The sequence below is a fragment of the Perissodus microlepis genome, chromosome 16 (genome assembly GCF_051167445.1).
Source record: "Perissodus microlepis isolate ML-2025 ecotype Zambia chromosome 16, ASM5116744v1, whole genome shotgun sequence".
Classification (NCBI taxonomy): domain Eukaryota; kingdom Metazoa; phylum Chordata; class Actinopteri; order Cichliformes; family Cichlidae; genus Perissodus; species Perissodus microlepis.
Window position 1 is genome coordinate 16,800,204 of NC_140476.1, and position 18,068 is coordinate 16,818,271.

The 18,068-nt window shown below is 38.6% G+C and overlaps 1 protein-coding gene across 1 annotated transcript; it reads right to left on the reverse strand.

Annotated features, from left to right (window-relative positions):
- Positions 1-1,853: 1,853 nt before the first annotated feature.
- Positions 1,854-18,003, reverse strand: stk24a (serine/threonine kinase 24a (STE20 homolog, yeast)). Its single transcript, XM_084954568.1, has 11 exons — positions 17,473-18,003; positions 12,739-12,969; positions 9,738-9,794; positions 9,508-9,616; positions 8,825-8,982; positions 8,146-8,331; positions 7,870-8,012; positions 7,537-7,753; positions 7,388-7,456; positions 6,254-6,390; positions 1,854-5,264 (listed from the first exon to the last, which is right to left on the reverse strand). The coding sequence occupies exons 1-11, from the start codon at positions 17,512-17,514 to the stop codon at positions 5,231-5,233; spliced, it is 1,383 nt and encodes a 460-aa protein (XP_084810694.1). The 5' UTR covers positions 17,515-18,003; the 3' UTR covers positions 1,854-5,230.
- Between the last annotated feature and the right edge of the window lie 65 nt (positions 18,004-18,068).

The window sequence follows — 18,068 nt, forward strand, 5'->3', positions numbered from 1 at the left end:
GGCCATGGTTTAACGTGGTTTTTCAAAGGTCACCTAAAAAAAAATGCGAGGTGAGATGTGCTCGTGTGCACCCTGCTACAGTTTGACAGCTCCTTTTATACGCATGCAAATCATTGTCTGAGGGGATATGCCTTATGTTTAATGATGATATATTTCCTGTTCTGTTTAAAATATCATGGCTAATTTAGCAGTGATAAATTCAGTTTTATCGCTCTCTCTGTAACCTTGGATTTTACACCTTTGATTCTGGCTGCTGTTAATTCCCAGCTCCAGGTTATGAACTCTGGAGCGCAGCCCCTTCAGTATCCAATCCAGACTACACTGGTAGGACTGTCTCCCTCTTTATTTAAACACCGCTTTTCAGATTTTTAGTTTCACCAGCTAAAAATCAAAAGAAAAACTTTTACTGTGTCCATGCTGTCTGTCTGGACTGGTATGTGCAGTAGCACATAGCATATTGTCAGCACTCTTTGCCAGGTGGAGTCAGCTGGGGTACCTGATCAATATCACATGATATCATCAGCAGAGGTTTATTTAGCAGTCATGGCACTGAAGCTTTAAACTTAAGGGCAAAAGGGCTTAAAGAAAAACTGGAGCCAACTCTAAATAAAAAAAAATGTGATATCCACCAGCGGTGGTGTGGCACTAGCTGTGACTTGGGGTCTTCTAACTAGTCAATATTTGAATAGGTTTGAGAATTTAAGGACGCTTGGGTCTTTTGTGTGCAAAGAAAATTGAAGCTAAAAACTGTGGATTGTAATCTGCTAATCACAAGCAGCACTAAAGCCCCCCAAAGCCACTGATGTCAGCAGTTCCAAATTTGAGCCCAGCAATTTAGTACCGCCGTGCTCATACCAGCTTGTTGGCACCAGCTTTCTTTTTGTTTGTTTGTTTAGTAGAAATGCTTGTAAGTACTTCTAAACTGGCCACTGGAAAGTGGCAAAATTGGAGTGGTTGTTTCCAAGTTCAGCCATCTGCCTTGGCCAGGACTTGCTCTATGTTTTCCCAATTTGTCCCTCTGTGTTTGTCTTGCAGGTTCCTGGTAGGTGGTGTTAATCAGCGCAGCTGGGAGCGCTTGGCCAACCTCCCTGGAGCATTTAAGAGCTGCTACCTCAGTCTTTGAGCCCTCACATTTCACCCAACTGTCATTGGTTGGCTTCATTTTTCCATTTTCCATTTCACAGTACACAACATGCTTTGCATTCACTCGTCCAACTACTGACACACTAACACACCTTAAAAATTAATTAATTATGCTTTTTTAATAATAAATCTGAAAGTGCTGGTTAAAGCAGTGTCTTTACTATTGTTATGGCTCATGGGCTCTACCTGCAGGTAAAACAACACATTTGCATATCAACATAAGAGGCAGGGGTGTCCAACTCCAGGCCTCAAGGGCCGGTGTCCTGCAGGTTTTAGGTGCGTCCTTGATCCAACACAGCTAATTCAAATAGCTAAATTACCTCCTCAACACGTCTTGTAGTTCACTAGAGGCCTGGTAATGAACTAATCATTTGGTTCAGATGTGTTGGCCCAGGGTGAGATCTAAGACCTGCAGGACACCGGCCCTTGAGGCCTGGGGTTGGACACCCCTGACATAAGACAACCTAATTGGTTAATTTCTGTCAGATCTTAAAATTGCTGGGAAAATAAAGTGACAACCCTTCATCAAGTACACATCAAGAGATAAATCCAAATGACTTAAATTCCTCACATGCAACATATTCTGTTCTCCACTTAAATCACTGAGCTATGAATTTCATATGGATTTTTACCCAGAGCTAATAGGTGTGATAATACATGATAAGAGAAGATTAATTAGACAAAAACAACAAAGCACCAGTTGCACAACATGAAGTTTAAGGAATGTTTTATTCAGAAATGTGTTTGACTGGTTTCTCTATATCCCTATACAGTCCGAAGATGAATCATGGTCTCCGTTCTGATAATGTTGCCAAGAAAATTTCAGTATCATTTCTTATGTTTAAAATTCAAACTGAAAACAAAAACAAACAAACATACTTGCTTTGATCTACGTGCAGCATTCAATTGTGCGAAATGCATACTGCATCAACTGAAAACCTTTATGCAGTAGCCATACATTTCATCTCTTGATTTTGAATATGTGGACTTTGAAATGTGTGGGTTATTATACAAAACTTAAAAAGGAAATTCGATCACATAACCACAAGCAGCAAGAAGGGTGATATTTCCAAGAGGCACTACAGTCTGAGTCAGGAAAATGTAAAAAGCAAACCTATTCAACTTTCCACTTAATTTTTATTTATTTCTCAAACATTTGACTAATTCCAAGAAATCCAACAGCACTGTCCTGAATGAGCAACAACACATACTAGACTGGAAACTTGTCAGCAAAGAAAAAAAAAAATCATTCAAACTGAAATGTACATTTCAAATGATTGCTATCCAGTGTTAACTGAAATTCGAACACATCACAGAATCCAGCTTTACTCCTTCTATTACATAATACTGCTCTTTGGGGTTATAAAAATAGTTTAAGCGTATATGCCTACTTGTGCGGAGAGATGACTCCTGCCGATCACACTGCTTTATTGCCATACAACACACAAAAGAAGAAGAAGAAAACTCCGTAACACTGAGTAACATCTTAAAAAAGCAACACAGCGCAACACAAAAAGAGAAGAGCCACAATAGATCACGTTAAAGGTGCAGATTGGGGCATAAATGGCACATTTGTTTGAATGAAGAGCAGACTCATTATGTGCAGTCGCTCGGTTAACCAGCTTCTACTTATTCATCTGATCAGCATTTCAACTGCCCTCATTTTAGTCCATTTCCCACCAGAAGTACAACAGGAAGCAGAAAGGAACTATGAAATGGTTTGTTTAAAAGAACAAGGTTGACATACAGGAAATACTTTGTGTTCCTGTTAACTTAAGCACTCAGTGACCACTTTATTAGGAACCCATCTGCAGTATAAATCAGTCGAATACAAATGCAGTCTCTTTATGATGCTCACAATTGTGATGTAAAATCGAAGATCGGCAGATTACCTTTAATAGGAGGCTTATGTTATAGAATTACAATGGAAACCCTTCTCTACTTTCTTCTTCTCTAATAACACTTGTAAACAGATGCAGTCCAACTGATGAAAACTGATGAGTTGCAAAAATACTGTCAAAATAACATTGCAGTGCAGTATTACAAAAGTAGATTTTAAGGTCAGACTGCATTGTATACCTAATAAAAAGGACACATTAACTGATTTTATTCTTGTCCTTTCTCCACTACAAATAAAATAAGTATTTCCCAGAATGTCAACCTATTCCTTTAACGTCTCGTGTGTATTGTATACATTATATCGGCAAAAAATGATTCTTACACCCCAAAGATTATATATTAAAAAAGGTTTAAGACAACCTACATACAGGATAATTTTGCTCATGTGCACCTTCTTTTATGAAAAAAAGAGATGCTTTTGATCTTTTTGTCATTCATCAATAAAATATTACTGAATTTAGAAACAGAGGACAAGTCACAACAAAAGCAACAGATCCAACACTTTAAAGCTGATACTATTCATCCCATTCATCACAAATACTATAAGGCTGATTTGACTCTGTTTAGGGCTCAACATTCCTTCAGTCCTGTAGGAGTATGCTACAACGCATACTACTCAGGCCAACCATTAGGCTTTATACTACCATGCACATTCCTTTTAAGCTAGAGTCAAACGTAGCAGCAGTGCCACTGGTCTCTGAACACTGCTTGGCTTTATGTTAATATATACATCTGAGAGCAGTGTCATCTATGCTGTAAGGAGTCTAGAAAACTAGCACACTTATCACAAAGTTAAAAATCAAAATGATACAGCCAGGCAATTATTACACTGCATGACCAACTCCAAAGTCCAAGCTGTGAGACTTGTGGCGGACTTCTGTTCGTCCCGGATGGTAGAGTGAATACCTGCAAAATACCGTAAGTCTCATGCTACTGTTTTATGGCTACTTTTTTTTTTTTTATAGTCAAAGGCATTTATACTTGAAGTGCAATTAAAGCTGTAGGTACACTGAGGAGGATAGTACCGCTGCAGCTCCTAGGAAGACTAAGAGAGTCTGCTGATTTAAACTCAGACGATGGCACTGCCCTGTTAATGGAATGAATGGACGAAACCTCAGTTTATCAATCAAATGCTGAAAAAACAAACAAACAAACACAGAAACAAACAAAAAACAACAAAAAAAAGCGGGATGAGGCAGAGTCCAACAAACCAACAACTCGAAGCTTTATGGAATTGGGGCTGGAAACGGAGCATCCAGTGTTTAAAACTGCTGGGGCTTCAATAAACCAGCCATTTCTCTCTTTTTCAGACATTCTCAAACATTATTACAGCCACACTAAAGAGTGTGAAATCAAAGAGAATCAAGAAATATACACAAACAAATCAATAGTAAACCATGATAGAGGGCAGCCACTTTCATTCACTGGATGAGTACTTAAAAAGTTTCCAACTAGACAGAGAGAAATCAAAGACAGATATACAAAAGAATAAAGTACAAAGGCAAGGCAATCTCACTTGTGGCCTCTTAAGTCTCTCAAAAATATTCACCTCACAGCCATTATCTACACTTTGCATTTGGCCATTTGTACACAGTGGTTCCAAATGCACCATTAACCTCTCAAGAAACTGTAGAAATCAGCTTATTTACAAGTCTGTACAACCACCCTGCAGAGCTCTTTCCATCTCCCAGTAGACCCAATCCACTAAAAGCGGGATACCTGAGTTTTCAATAGAATGCTTCAAACCCACTCGTCACGCTTCACTGCACATTTCACAGGATCTTTCACACAGCCACATGCACACAATTAATTAAGCAAGTTATTTTCTCCATAAGGATGCCGACTGTACTCCTTATGTGGGAAAAAGCCACAAACACACCAAAATCAAAACTTAAAGCCCTTCCAGAAAGACAGCTAATGTGCTCTTAAAATAAAACAGTTGAGAAGGAGGTATCGAGAAGGGGAATCTTACAGCAGGTGGCAGCTAACTGACTGGCCACTGACTGTCTTGAATAGGAACCTCTGATGCTGTGCTAGCATATTAACAGACATTAAGTAGGCCAGGATTTGCTTCAGGCAAGTAAGTGATGGAGACCTTCCTGGGAGACTTCATTCTGGCTGTGGAGGTCAGAGGAAAAGATCTGACTGCTGCCACCAGGGTGGAAAAGTGGAGCACAACTGGCTCATCTCAGTGAGTGGGGGCTGCATGTGGCACAGAAAACCTGAAAAGAAATAAATAAAGGTCAATATTTACAAGCCTCGGGTCCAAAACATTACACAAAAACAAATTGCAGATGGATTAAACACATATACTTGCTATTATTCCTGCATAACAAGATTGAGAGGCTTGGGTTTCCTCTCTGAAAAGTCACCATTTAAGACTCCTCAGCTCTGATTTTCTGGGCTTCAGTAATACATCCTCACACTTACCATGTGCTTGTACCATGCTCACTGAAGCATGGAAAGTCTGATGCTACATGAAAAATAGAATTGAGGTTATTGGAATTTCTTGCCCCTTCCTGAGCCTGGTTCTGCTGGAGGTCTCTTCCTGTTAAAAAGGACTTCCCACTAAAGTTCTTGCTTTAGGCAGGGGTCATCTAATTGATGGGGTTTTCTCTGTATTATTCTACCTCAGTAGACTGGTTTTTTGTACGTTTCTGGCTGTAAGTCAATCATACTCCAGTCAGTCTCAGACATATCACAGTTAAACGAAATCTTGTTTAAGCTAAAATCTTAAATCTAGACAGTGACCATTGTAAACACTTTACCAATCTGTTAAAGTGCAGACATCCTCATAGAGGAACTAGCATAGCTATAGACTCTCAGTAGTATTTAGAAATGAGTGAAATCATTTTAAAGTGCTGTCAAAATTGTTTACTGTACATCCGTATGATCAGATGACTCCATGATCCCAACAGAAACTGCTGTCTCATGGAAAACTTTGTACAAAATAGTGCTTTTGATGCATCAGTGCAAGTGACTATACCAATAAGTGTATTCAAAAAAGTGCATATTTTCCAGCCAAATTGAATTAAAGCTTTTCCCTTTGTCATTGGAAACCAGTTGGTTTACAATTAAGCTGCCCCTTTAGGCTTACATCCTGCCACACAGTCTGCTTTAATATGAAATCCATTCAGGAAGTAATTATGCAAATTCACAACCTACTAAATGGAGGAAAAAGTTTAAAGTTACTGGTGTGAACTTCACTTGCCTCTGAAGTCTCTGCACTAGTTCAGCCACCAGGGAGTCACAGATTCCTGGGTATTTTTCTTCTGCCTGAACAATGGCCTTTCGCAGCTCCTCTGCAGCTTCTGGCTTGCCATTACTTGTCTCGCCTTTCTGTTTCAACTGTGAAAGTGACAGCTTTTAGATGACATAATGTGAACTGCCTAATTCTAAAGAAAACTGCAGCCTCTAACATAAAATGGAACATAAACTTAAAGGTACACTGTGTAGGATCTATCAGTTGCCGTTTGTAAACTCTGCTGACTCTAAAAAACTGACAGAGAGAACAGTGGTGGTTCAGCAAGCTAGAATGAATGCAAAGGGAGCAGCACAGGCAGGAAATTTACTGCTTTACTACTTAAAACATTATATTCAAGGGGGAAATGGTTAGTTAGTTGTTGTTTTTTTTAAACTCACTGTTGTTCTGGTTAGAGGTAAAAATAAACACAGTCATATGTGTACATAATCCTGCAGGAGGGTGTTACGCTACAGGATTTAATGAGGCTGAAATGACAGAACATGCCTCACATTGTCTGGTGTCACCTTTCTGCTGTGTGTGTGGCCATAATCACACAGGCCTAGAGACCAGTTGGCAACCACCTGGGAACCTCTGTTTGGCTTACTTTCAAGGCTATTTTATAGCCAGGACAATCTGCTAGCAACCAAAGCAACCACAAGAAGGTTTTAGGTACAGCACCATAAACTTATTTTCACACTAGTGCATGTGTGCTACCTCCAGCAACTACTCTCCACCTGGGTGGGAAATGCATATCTTTCTTTAATGACTTGTGATGCCAGATGGTCACCAGGCCTGTGTGACTGGGCACTTAAGTTTCTCTCACCTGCTTCTTCCTCTGCTCTGTAAGTGTGTGTCTGTTCAACTAAGATTAATTTGCACTGTTTACAGTATTTACAGTATATAGTCCTTCCTATGACATCCTGAACGCTGCTATAGGCTGAGGACTCCACACTGAGGCCCTTCAACATAAACATATACTTCAATTGTTAGTAAAATCCTGCTGGGTACACCTTAAGTTGGTGTGACCAGTTGAGTACCAATTACTTATCTATTCATCAATGATGAATATTTTAATATGGGACAAGAAAGCGATGCTTGTACCTCTGAAAACACTGGAGAAAAGATTGTTGATAAGCTTTGTGACAAAGGCCTCTTTGGATTCTCCTCCACCTGGAAAAAACGAAATACTTTAATTTGAAAAACCAAATAGGAACCTTGAATAAGGCCTTTTGAAAGAGACCATTCCTTACCCGATTCCTTTCCAGCTCAGCAGGCTGTGCTGCTCCATTCTGGACCTTTTTCAAATCCTTTTTCAGGTCCTTTTTAGGGTCATTTGTCAGGTCATTTGTCAGGTCATTTTTCAGGTCATTTTTCAAATCGTTTTCCAGATCCTTTTCCTTGATGGTGTTGAAAATCCATTTATCATTACTAGCATCATCACCTCCAGATGCCTGGCCATCTTGTTCCCTACAATCAAGCAGGATTTTAGGAACATCAGTGGACTACAGTTGATAGACTTTACACCTGCACCCCCCCCCCCCCCCCAAACACTGAACTGAATAAGGTTGGTTTAGATAACTTACTCATCAGATTCGGAGCCAGATTCATCCCGAGACTGTTCTGACTTCCATCTCTTGTATCTGTCAATCAGCTCCGTCAGGTAGGTCGTCTTTTTGGCATGCCTTACAATATACCTATGTTTTAACAACTCTTTGGCAGTTGGCCTCTATAGAGAAAACATAAAAAGAAAATTTTAGAGCAATTAATAGAGTGGATTTCCTCTTCTTCTTTTCATTTTCAAGCTTAAAAATACAACTTAAACTCAAAAAATTAACTTTTTTTTTTTTCTTAACACTTACAAAGCTAGCCTCCTTATTTAAACAGGCTTCAACAAATTCTTTAAGTGGTTTACTGTAGTTTCCTTCCAGTGTTGGCGGATTGTTCTTTGGGATGAGGAATAAAACTTTCATCGGATGAAGCTCAGAGTGGGGAGGCTCTCCTTTAGCCAGTTCTATTGCTGTTATCCCTAATGACCAGATGTCTGCCTAAAAAAAGGAAAACATTTGCAACCAAATGCCTGGTCTTTAAAATAGCAGAACACAAACATTTTGACAGCAAGCTCCATGACATGACACTCACATTGACTGACTTAAGTAACAAGGGTGTATTTGAGGAAACTGTGCAAAAACAAGACTGTGACATAGCAGCTGAGCAGACAAGCCACACTGACTCATGTTGTGGTCATAAAAAAAAAAAAAAATATGGGTCATTTTTAGTCAAGAATACTCATCTTAAGCAATGCTGACAAAAAAAAAACAAAGGTCAACAAAGCACTAACATGAAAAACAAATTGGGAACAATTTTATATGAAACAGTATACATTCATGACTAATTGTACAAACTTGTTTTAAAGCAAAATATTGATCTCGAATTTTTTTTTTTTTAAAGAACACAAAGTTATGACAAAGATTTTGCTGGGACAGCTGTTTTTAAGTTTAAATGTGACTGTGATAACACACAATATAAGATAATGCTAACCTTTGAATCATAGGCCGATTGCTTTATGACTTCAGGTGCCATCCAGAAGGGAGTTCCAACAAATGTGTTTCTTTTTATCTGTGTATCTGTCAACTGGCCCGCTACTCCAAAGTCTGCAAGCTTCACATCACCCTGTTCTGACAGCAACACGTTGGCAGCTGAAACAGCAGTGAGAAAAATAAAAAGCTAGTGAGATGCATCACATAATGTCAAAGACCTATTGGTAGACCCACACCTTTTAGTTACCACAGGAACTAAAAAACACTCCAGAGAAAAAAAAAATCTGACACTATTTTCAGCCACATTAAATTACACCTGTAGAAATGTTAAATGAAATGGCCTCCTCCATCACCCATCACTACTGTAAGACAAATATTATCTATGATGGTGTAGAAGTTGAATATTACAGGGCTGAACAGGATTTCAACTAAGTGTAAGACGTGGACAGATATTAGTGATATGGCTTGTGTGTAAATATAATTATGGCTCAACACTTAGACAAAAAAAAAAAAAGACATAACAGATGCTGGAAGCTGTGAAATGCAAGCTTTTGTAAGTAATTTCCTAGCAAAGAATGACACAAAAAGATAGATTAAAGTCTCACTTCAATATTAGCAAGATGATAAAGGGCTTGCTCTCTAAATATATTTTTTAAAACAAGGCGATGTATGTACCAGACTGACCTTTGATATCTCTATGTATTTTCTTTTCAGAGTGCAGATACTCAAGACCTTTCAGGATTTCCCTTAGGATGGTGGCGATCTGTGTTTCATCGAGTAGACCCGGCTCCATCTAGGAGAATGGATAAACTCTTGACTCTGGCTGTTATTGTGACAACTGTCATAATGGCCTTACATACAAACAAACACTTTAAGTCTAGATTATCTTCAGATCGCAATTCATAACAACTTACCAAATCAAGGGCTGATCCTCCACCCAAATATTCCATAATAATCCATAATTTTGTACCCTGAAAAATAGACAATTCCATTGGACAGTGTTTAAAGTTATGGTAGAGACAGAAAACAGTACTCATTCAGGTTTCTAATAACGGGAATAGTTGTGGGTACTAGTTATGTCATGGGGTGTTTTGTGGTGGGAAAAAAAATCATGTTAAATAAGGGAATGATAAATAACCATTTTAATAACTGTTCCACTGCTGTACACTATATGCCACATCTTCAGAGGTACAAATAGTGGAAGATCAATCAACTTTAGTTTTTTGATTGTTTGTTTGTTTGTTTTTTATAAGTGAGAGACCTTTCAGCTCATTCTGATATTAGTACTCTCACTGTTTGTTTTGTTTTGGGGGGGTTTTAAAAATAAATTTGGTGTGCCTTTGCCCTTCATACTGTTCAAGACTTCTAGGAAAGAACATCACACAGAATTAAATGTAAAAATTGGAACTGTGTTACTGAGATTCAAGAAAACCTAGTTTTGGTTTATTGAACCACTATATAGATAGACCAAGATAATTAAAATTACACCCTAATTATGACACAAACTTTCAAATTTTATGATTTGAAATTTTATGATACACAACTCACTGGCTGTTATTGTGACAACTCTCATAATGGCTGGATTTTGAACATGGAAAGAAACAAATACGTTTTCTATCTCATAACAACCTGTGACGGTACATCAGCTGTACAGTGAACAGTCAAATTATAACTACAGGACCCTGCGAATGTCATTTCATCTTGCTTACACTTACAAGTGCATGCAATCTGCATAATATTATACATCAGCAGATGTTTTCTCAGTTGGTGCTGCTGCCTCACAGATGGAAACCAACACCCACCAACGCAGCCACACACCAATATCTGGACTTTCTTTTATTTGCATTCAGAGGATGGTCATTTTTCTGACTTCTTCTCATTTCTTTTGATTTTACTTTGCCATACACAAACTTTAGTGTCAGAAGCTCATTGTTTTTTGTGGGGGGTTTTTAGCTTTTACTTATTAGCTTGCAGTTCACATCTACGCAATACAACCACACCCATCATCAGATCAGTACTGTAAGGAGCGCCTTGGTTTATTACCAGTTCTTGTGTTATTTCTAATACAGATGCAACAATCCAACTTTTTCCAGTTCTGATCCTATACAGAGACTCGATCTGGTATCAGACCAATCTGATACCAGTGTTAAATAAATAATCTGTATTTCTCTCAGTGAGAAAGAGTCAGGGAATTAGTCTTTATGTGGAGGGCAACACTGTCTTCCTAACTTTCTAAAGTAAAGGAAATAAACACCTTCAAGAGTATAAATTTTACAGGACTGGTATTTAGAAGCAAAATAATAAATGACATTGGACCAAAGTAACAAAATAAAAAAATTAAAATATATATTAACATAAATTCATGTTTTACCTACTTTATTTGCACTCAGTCATTAAAGTCACTAGTTTCCTTTCCTCTGACTAACTACTTCCTTTTACAGCTCCTCACATCACACATAAAGTAAAAGCTTATGCTGCACGATCCACTTCTAGGAATAAGTGCTTCACCTCCTGCGTTGCCAGACATTTGATTTTTGTTTCACAATATGTGCGAGTGAGAGAGAAAAAGCATCGCTGTTAGTTTTTCAGTTCCGTCGATGCACCTGACTGCAGTTAAATTAAAAACATTTCTAAACTTAGAGATGAAGGCTGCCGGTGGAGCTAGACTGAAACACTTTAAACTGCTGTCAGCTTCTTCAAATCTTCTGCTAGCAAACAAACCACTGATGATGTGTAGCATGTGATATGCAATCCAGTTTTTCAAGCCAGGTTCGCACTAATATTCAATCCTAACATTGGATTAGTGCATTTCTTATTCCTAAGTGGTTTTATAAAAGTTCATGTAGTGGACACCAAAATTTAATAATATACTGAGGAGGTCTAATTAACACTGGTTATAAAACGATTAGAGTACCATTTTTGATGCAAGTTGCAACAGCTGAGTGTCAGAACCACTTCTGCTTCTCCTGCCCACTATAATAAGCAGATGTTAAAATGCTGACCAGACAACAACAACTAACTTCAAGTTGATCTATAACAAGGCACACAAACACACATTATCCTTGTTTCTCCCTCCTAAACCTATGTGCAACTTATCCGACTCAAAAAGGCAGACGTCCCTAAAACAACAATAGGTGGGCAGATTTCTTAGTATATATGGTACAGCATAAAGCACGAGCTGCTGTTCGTCAGCTGCTGACTTCCAGACCACTAGACTGATTAAAATGAGAAGCTATCTGTTCCTTGAGATGCATGTGGGATCAATGATGGATGAAAGCAGATGATATGGGGTTTTTTCACGCAAATAGCAGTACCAGTCTAGAAACTCCATGGACACAACATACACATCATATTTACATACTAGAAACACATTGGACTCAATTCTCTCCTTCAGCCAGTCACATAACTTGAGCTAATGGACCACTTCTCTCGTTTCTCATCTTAAGTACCACAGTAAATGCTCTGAGAGCCACTCTATCACATTTAGTGTGAAAATCTATTCTAGTTACAAAAAAGTGTCTCAGTGATGCTGTAAATACAGCTACTACAGTAGACCCACGCTTTTACTTTTTCCTTCTCTTTTTTAATCTGCAAATAAAACACCAACACCAAAGCTGAAATTCAACAGTTTGACATTATAATCATGTCTCTTTTACATATGTACATATGGCTTATAAACTTTGCCGTAAACAGCCCACAGGGCATACACTACTGTAATCCCAGGCCAAGTCGAGTTATTCTATACTAATCTGCACCATTTCACAGACAATACTTCCTCCATTGTCTATTTGCATTATTTATTTACCTAAATTGCCATCACTTGCTTACAAGAACACACTACAAACAAATCCATTATGTCAAGCCTCAGCTTTTACAAGTTCACGCAACGATATTCTTCCTGAGATTAAAGCTTACCTTGAGATAGGATCCAAAATACTTGGTGATGAAAGGACTGTCACACTGGCTGAGAACTGTGATTTCCTGCTGAATATCTTCTATTTCATCCTCCGCTTCCTCCAGATCAATAATTTTAATGGCCACAACTTTCTGAGTTCGATTGTCGATGCCTTTAAAGACTTCACCGAAAGAGCCTTTGCCTATCCTCTCCAACTTGGTGAAAAGCTCCTCTGGATCAGCTCTGAAATTCTGTTTGACAGAGAAAAAAGATGTCGATAGAGAAAAAAAAGAGGACATTTAAAGTAACATCAAACCTTGTCAGAAAATGTAAAAGCTTAAGTTTAACAAATAAATATCCATCATCTTCTTATTCAATACATGGTCGCGGATGGGCTGGAGCCTATCCCAGCTGTCACTGGGTAAGAGGCAGGGTACAACCTGTCCAGGTTGCTAGTGTTAGCCAGTTTGCCAGGGCTAACACAGAGACAAACACTCAGATTCACAGCAGAAGACTCTTGTCAGCTAAAACCAGGAAAATGAGGCTACAATTCTCACATGCTCACAAAAATTGGGCAAGAGAAAATTGGAAAAATGTTGCCTGGTCTGATGAGTCTTAACATCTGCTGTGATGTTCAGATTTTAGGGTCAGAATGTGGTGTAAAAACAACATGAAAGCATGGCTCCAGCCTGCCTTGTATCAGTGATTCAGGCTGGTGGTGGTTATATAATGTGGAGGCCATTGTCTTAGCATAATTCAGGGCCCTTAATACCAACTGAGCATTGTTTAAAAATCATAGCCTACCCATTAGTGTAACTAATCATGTCCATCCCTTTATGACCACAGTAGGGCTGCCACGATTAGTCGACTAGTCACGATTACGTCAACTATCAAAATCGGCGACGACTAATTTAATAGTCGACACGTCATTTGAAGCTTTGTAAGATCCCAAAAGACGCAGGAATAAGTAGTAGGATTTAAGAGTGTAATAACGGACTGAAACAGAAGACGGCAGCACTGCATGTACAAGGATGCCAGCTGCCGTTAAACCCTGAAGAAGAAGAAGCTGTGTCCCAGAATTCACAGCGCGGCGCATTGCGGCCCTGCTCAGTTTCCAACAATGGCGGCAGCTAGTTAGTTTTAATATTACTCTTATTATTCTTTCTGGGTCACAAAATAAACATTTAACATATTTTCAGGCGAGAATGTAGCTGTGTAAACCTCAAATATCTGCTCAGTTTATCAAGACACCACATATTTTCAAAAGCGCTCCTACGTTTTCGGAGACGTCTGTTACCCACCAGCTCGATAGCTAGCCGGGGTTCAAGGCTCACTAGAGCTGGTGAGAACACTGGACTCCCAGCAAATCGTTTTCAAACCCACCGCCGTCTTTCGCTACTCAGGTTAAACATGATATATAAGTCACTTAGATAACTTAAAAATGTTATTGTTTGGCTTTTTTCAGTATTTTATTTGTTCCTGAGTAAATCGGTTTGGCTGAGATTAAAGTTATAGTTTTTACACAGCTAAATAAACGTCAAGCAGACATCTGCTCATCAGAACTGTGAGATGCTCGAGAATATACTCCGGTGTCCTGTTATATTTTAGATAGCAAGGAGCAGACGGCTGAGTTTATTAAACTTCACTGAAACAATCCGCAAATTTCATTAAAATTTAATAATCTATCATCTTGTCTTTATTTTTAGTTAGCACATACCTTAAACACTTAAAGCTCTAAGCTAATGATAGTTATATAAGAGCAGATGCTCTGCTGGTGCAATAAGTTGTACATTTTACGTCCAATGGATGCATAATCTGATTAGTCGACTAATCGCAAAAATAATCGGTGACTAGTCGACTATCAAAATAATGGTTTGTGGCAGCCCTAGACCACAATGTAGCCATCTTCATATTGGTGCTTCCAGTAAGATAATTCACCATGGCACCAAGCTCAAATAATCTAAAACTGGTTTCTTGAACATAGCAATTCATTTACTCTACTGTGATGCTGTCATGTCAATATTGAGCAAAATCCCAGAGGAATGTCTCCAGCGCCTTTTTGAATCTATGCCTTGAAGTAATAAGGCACTTCTGAAAGCAACAAGGGTCCAAACTAGTACTGGCAAGGTACACTTAATAAAGTGACTTGTGAGCACACTTTACAATGAAACAGATCTGCAATAAAGAGGTAGTCTGCTTGTTTAGCAGTACACTGTCAGAAGGTTCAGGGAATTGTTTCCACTTAAATAGTAGAAACAGAGACATCCTCTTCGTGTTTTCTTGTGTCAACTTAGAGGTTAAACACAGCCTCCTTAATCCAGCACAGATCCAATGTAGACATCATCAACACTGTTAAGCACGTATCACCTTGTTGACAGGTGATATGACAAGCTTTCCATGTTAGAAAAAATAAATAATAAGAGTTGGGTTTAGGAAAGTCAATTCTGATCAATAACAACATGCTTTGTTTGGCTGTGATACCAATTTAGAAGATTGGTTTAGCTTTTAAAACCCTGTCCACATGAAAGGTTCCCTCATCCCCCACTCCTTTGTAGCTGACAGTTGGTCAATAGTAGACTTTCCATCCAGTTACAAGTCCATCAAAAGTATACTTCTCAACTTTTAGGCAACACAGTTGGAGTGTAAGGTTAGATGAAGTCACCCATTTTTTTGTTTTAAAATCAGCTGTCACCACAACAAGCCTTTGAATTTCCTCTGACATTTCACAACTCTCTAATTACCATACTGTGATGACACACTATACATTGAATCCAGTCATCATCAAATCCTTTGTTACCAAAAATACAAACATTAGATTTACAAACTGGCCTTGACCTATGAATGCAAATTAACCTTATCAAGTCAATTGGGTAATCTCATTACACTTGATAAAAGTCACTCTATATTGAATATTTAAAACTTATCAAGTCAAATTTGTGGCTTTGAGCTACACTTACATCAAAAGACAGCATAAGACAGACCTGACAAAAGCTTAATGACCCTTGTACCACAAAGGCTAAGCATAAATTGAAGGACTACACCCTGAATTATTGACTGAGCTAAATGGCTTATTTCCCCATGGAGAACCAGGAAGGCAATAATGGTCTTCAAGCCAGGCAGTTCAATTTCCCTTCATATATGGCAATCATTAACCCAAACAGCCTGAGCAGAGCTTGGAGTGACTTACTTTTCATAGCAAAGATGGCAGAGAATATTGAAAAAACAAACAAACAACAACCTCCCTCTAACTCAACGTAAACGCTACAAAGCTAAACTATAATAAAATATTTATACATATTTTACAGCAGCTTTGATTTTTTTGGGAAGATTTTAATGTTTAATTCACCACATAGCTTTGGCTTAAGTTGACACAATATATTGCTTGTGAGTTTCCTAGATACTAATTTCCTGTAAAAGTGCTAATGCAAAGTGGTCAAACCTTTTTAGAAGATGAGTTGAGAGCTGCAATCTGGCAAAGAGTGAGGCTGCTGAATTTGATAGAAATGGAACTTTACAAACAAATAAATCAAAGTAGTGCAGAACAAAGCAGAGTAGAAACAACAACCAAAATACTATCATAACACTACTGTGATCAGTCATCCAGGTGAAAATCATAACGTTGAGGCTGACCTCTGAAAAAACAGTGTGGAAAAACAACAAAGGCACTGTGACCACAGACGACACATGGGAATGTACTTGCCATATCCACAGTCAGCAGGTTTACTCCAACAACCAAAGCTGCCCGAACCTCGCTCTAAAACCATGTGTTTAATGCTCTCCCAGCTGCTCTATACAACTGTGTAGTCTAGTGTCATCCACACACCACAGTGCCACACCCTCAGGGGTGAAGACTCAATGTCAGCCACCCAACTGCATGCAAAGCTATGGGCACATATCTGATGTTACCTTTTAACCTGTGTTGTCTGTGGACATGTAAATGATTAACCAATAATTCATAGAGTTTCACTGTATGCAATCAGTTACCTGCAGACAAACATGCATGCCATGGGTATGCTAAGTAAGTTTCATTCTTACATGCACTGTAATGTGGCCTACTTTACTTGCAGGACGTGGCATGATAACCATAAAGTGGTCGGTGCATTTGATAGATAAAGTTATAAATTAACACAACTAATAAATACCAAGAGAATTAATTTCTCAGGTTTTCCGAATTTTAAAGAGACCTATTACTATTATTATTGCTCGTATCCAAATCCACTAAATTTTCCAGCTTGTTTTTATTCTGAGATTCTCTTGTTGGAGCTCTGCAGGATTTCCAGTTCACATTGATCGTTCTTTATGCTAAACTGTGCTTTGGTGTAGCCCCTCAGTTCATCCTTTTCCCCCTACATTTAAGCCCTTTGAAACTTTACTCATGTTTAATATGAGCATTCATTTTAACAGCATACATGATAAATAAATTACATTTTAAAACTCCAGAAATCAGTCCAAAAAAAAAATCTTTAACCTTGGATCTGATCTCAACTACAATAAACTACAATAAACATTATATGAATTGACCGGCCAGATGAATTACAAAATCATTTTCGATAATGACACTCATCTAGCTGGACTTTGGCAAATACGACAGGTGCATTTATTGGAAAGCAAAGGTTACCGTAACTGGGATGCACATTACTTTCGGTTATTTGGCAAACTTGAAAAAAAAAAAAGAAGTGAAAATGCCAAGTGACCAAGTTAGCTCGCAGCTGAATGTCAGATAATAAAATACAACACAAAACATTTCAATTTACCTGAATCCCCGGCAGTCCGCTCTGAATTGGAGAGTGAGCCATGGCGTCAAGTCAGCAAAGATGACGCCTTTCCTCGTCTTTTCACCTCTATTTATCAGAGGTATAACGTTTCTTTCCTAACAACACCCTGCTGTAACTGACAGAGCTCCAAACTATGAAAGACGTGCTACCTTATTAAAAGACGAAGTCTCCAAACCAAAATAAAGTCAGCTTCACTTGTCGGCTCCTACTTTGAACCGCCTGCCTGCTTTCTCCTGACTCGCCTTCCGCAGTTAACGTTAGCAGACGTTAGGTAGGCTAGCGACTTTAGCAGCTGGTTAACAAACAGTTAGCAAAATAACTGCGTCGCAGCGTCCTCTCCGCGCGTGTTTGACAGTTTCCGGGTGAAAGTAATACAGGTGTGGCATAAAATAATCGCGCAGAGCGAATACATGCAAACTGTTATGGAGTTTGGTCGCTTGTTGTTCTATTCTCTCATCACTTTTCTCTCTTGCCCGGCGCCATCTTGGTTAATATCATTTTCGTTTAGCGAAGGACCAATCAGCGCGAGGCACAGCAGATGTCGTCATTCGTAAACCAAAAAACGTCACAAGTTA

Coding starts and splice junctions, on each gene's coding strand:
- stk24a (XM_084954568.1), bottom strand. CDS start 17,514: ATGGCTCACTCTCCAATTCAGAGCGGACTGCCGGGGATTCAG. Junction 12,970..17,472: donor GCGGACTGCCGGGGATTCAG/GTAAATTGAAAT, acceptor TCTGTCAAACAG/AATTTCAGAGCTGATCCAGA. Junction 9,795..12,738: donor ATTTTGGATCCTATCTCAAG/GTAAGCTTTAAT, acceptor TCTATTTTTCAG/GGTACAAAATTATGGATTAT.